At 49.7% G+C, this 507-nt stretch overlaps 1 protein-coding gene across 1 annotated transcript in view; it reads right to left on the bottom strand.

Moving 5' to 3' along the window:
- ttbk1a (tau tubulin kinase 1a) overlaps window positions 1-288 on the bottom strand; it is a gene marked incomplete at its 5' end in the record, with an annotated part of 31,149 nt that extends 30,861 nt beyond the window's left edge. The window contains one exon of the mRNA XM_084558964.1: window positions 181-288. Coding sequence (XP_084415090.1) covers window positions 181-288 — 108 coding nt within the window. The remainder of the gene's footprint in view (window positions 1-180) is intronic.
- Between the last annotated feature and the right edge of the window lie 219 nt (window positions 289-507).

Here is a 507-nt window from a genome sequence, read left to right as displayed (position 1 = left end):
TATGTTCAGATGTGTCTGGATACTAAACCAACAGTAGCATCATGACATCAGTAATAGAACTAATATTAGATTGATGACTTCAGTCAAAACTGATGGTTCTATATGAACTAGTATAGCAGAGACAGGGACAATATGATGAATGATGAATAAACTGGGGGGGGGGGGGGGGGGGGCACTCACCACTTTCCATCGGTCTTTGACCATGCAGTTTGGTGGCAGGATGTCGGCCTGCTCGGACGTCCCATTCATGTTGGCGTTGTCCAGGAGGCCAGGGACTATGCACTGCATATGCCAGCTAGACAGAACACGAGCAGCTCCCTGCTTAAAACTGCCATTTATCTGTGAGGGGGGAGGAAGGGGGGAGGAGGAGGGAAGGAAAAGCAAGACAGAGCTGCTGTCAATATTTCTAAATATCAACGTTGTGCTTGTGCATCTTTGTGAGACCCCCGGTCCAACCACAGCTCTGAGCTGGGACGGTCACACAACAGGCAGTACATGGCTGGCTGC

Source organism: Chelon labrosus (assembly GCF_963514085.1).
Source record: "Chelon labrosus genome assembly, chromosome: 2".
In the NCBI taxonomy this organism is placed as follows: Eukaryota; Metazoa; Chordata; class Actinopteri; order Mugiliformes; family Mugilidae; genus Chelon; species Chelon labrosus.
Note: the sequence above shows the minus strand (reverse complement) of the source record. Positions and strands in the feature narration are given on the sequence as shown.